The following is a 1,147-nucleotide window of genomic DNA, read 5'->3' as shown; positions in this document are numbered from 1 at the left end:
ATATTAGTTCAGCTACAATTATATAATTTCCTCCTCCAGCTTTGTTTCATAAAAAGTTCATTTATCAGAACCGTCTTTAAATAAAACTCACTGACGTTTTCTTTTCTAAAGTAATTAATATGCAGTAAGACTACACAGAAAACAAACTATTATGTACTGATGCAAAACCAAAGAACAGTGTTAGATTTTCTGCATTTGTTGCAAGTGAAGAGGGCCTTACCTTTTTCTGGTACCACACCACAGCATCTTTAACTTTGGAAGCCATTTACATTTCCCTTCTCCCCCTCAGGGCATCTTAGACTGAAAACACAGAGTGAGACACAGGAGAGGGCAGTGAGTGACGAAACAACGAGGAGGCTGAGATCTGCACCTGGGGAGGCGTGTCCTCTGATGGGACAAAGAAGAGCGAGGAGAGCACAGATGTCTAATTATTTTCATCTTAAAACGACAGTCACCGAGGTGATGGACGTAATTTGTAGCGCTTGAACACAAACAGCTAACGCAGTCTTGAGATCGAACAAATGCCCTCAAAATGAAGCAACAGACGAGACAAAAACAAACAGTAAAGCAAGTATCAGACTTATTCACATTTCTAAGTCATCACCTTCGAGAACAATATGAAAACAGACTGCTTAAACATTCAAATGTTTAATTTATTATTCACAAGCAGAAAGAAAGAGGTAAAAACCAAAGTTGTTATCGATGCTACTTCAGGCTTGAAATGTGTCAGCATGATTTAACATTTTTACTAGTTTCTCAGGAGATATATGTTTTCAGTAGATATAGTCGATAAGAGCTCAACAGCACCGGTGCAAATGATAAGCATTTATTTTAAAGTTTCAGTCATTTAAAAACCATCTGAACTTCGAGCATGTGTGGCATTGCTTCTGGGAAGTTTATTTTCAAGGTGCATCTGAAGTTTGAGTCAGTGGAGGTYGAAGGTGTAAATTAGATTAATAGAAAGCTGTAAAGTTAATTCATGAAGGCTTTGTGGTGAGCCACTATCTTTTCTCTGCTCTTTGTTTYAACCTCTCTTCCTTCCTCCTCTACATTTACTTTTTTATGTTTTTGTTACATAAGAGGGACATTTTTTAACATAAATATGAGTTTTTTTTGTTCCTTTCATTCTTCTGTATTAGGTTACTAT

The 1,147-nt window shown here is 36.8% G+C and overlaps 1 protein-coding gene across 4 annotated transcripts in view; it reads right to left on the bottom strand.

The window, feature by feature from the left end:
• The window catches only part of LOC106521786 (putative homeodomain transcription factor 2), a 40,977-nt gene that overhangs the window by 25,284 nt on the left and 14,546 nt on the right, over positions 1–1,147 (bottom strand). For all 4 annotated transcript variants that reach the window (XM_014014503.1, XM_014014506.1, XM_014014504.1 and 1 more), the window contains exon 3: positions 221–300. In XM_014014503.1, the coding sequence (XP_013869957.1) occupies positions 221–265 (45 nt within the window). In that variant the 5' untranslated portion in view covers positions 266–300. The remainder of the gene's footprint in view (positions 1–220; positions 301–1,147) is intronic.

This window comes from Austrofundulus limnaeus, unplaced genomic scaffold (assembly GCF_001266775.1).
Source record: "Austrofundulus limnaeus strain Quisiro unplaced genomic scaffold, Austrofundulus_limnaeus-1.0 Scaffold115, whole genome shotgun sequence".
NCBI classification, from domain to species: domain Eukaryota; kingdom Metazoa; phylum Chordata; class Actinopteri; order Cyprinodontiformes; family Rivulidae; genus Austrofundulus; species Austrofundulus limnaeus.
The sequence above is the reverse complement of the archived record's forward strand: the minus strand, read 5'-3'. Positions and strand labels throughout refer to the sequence as shown.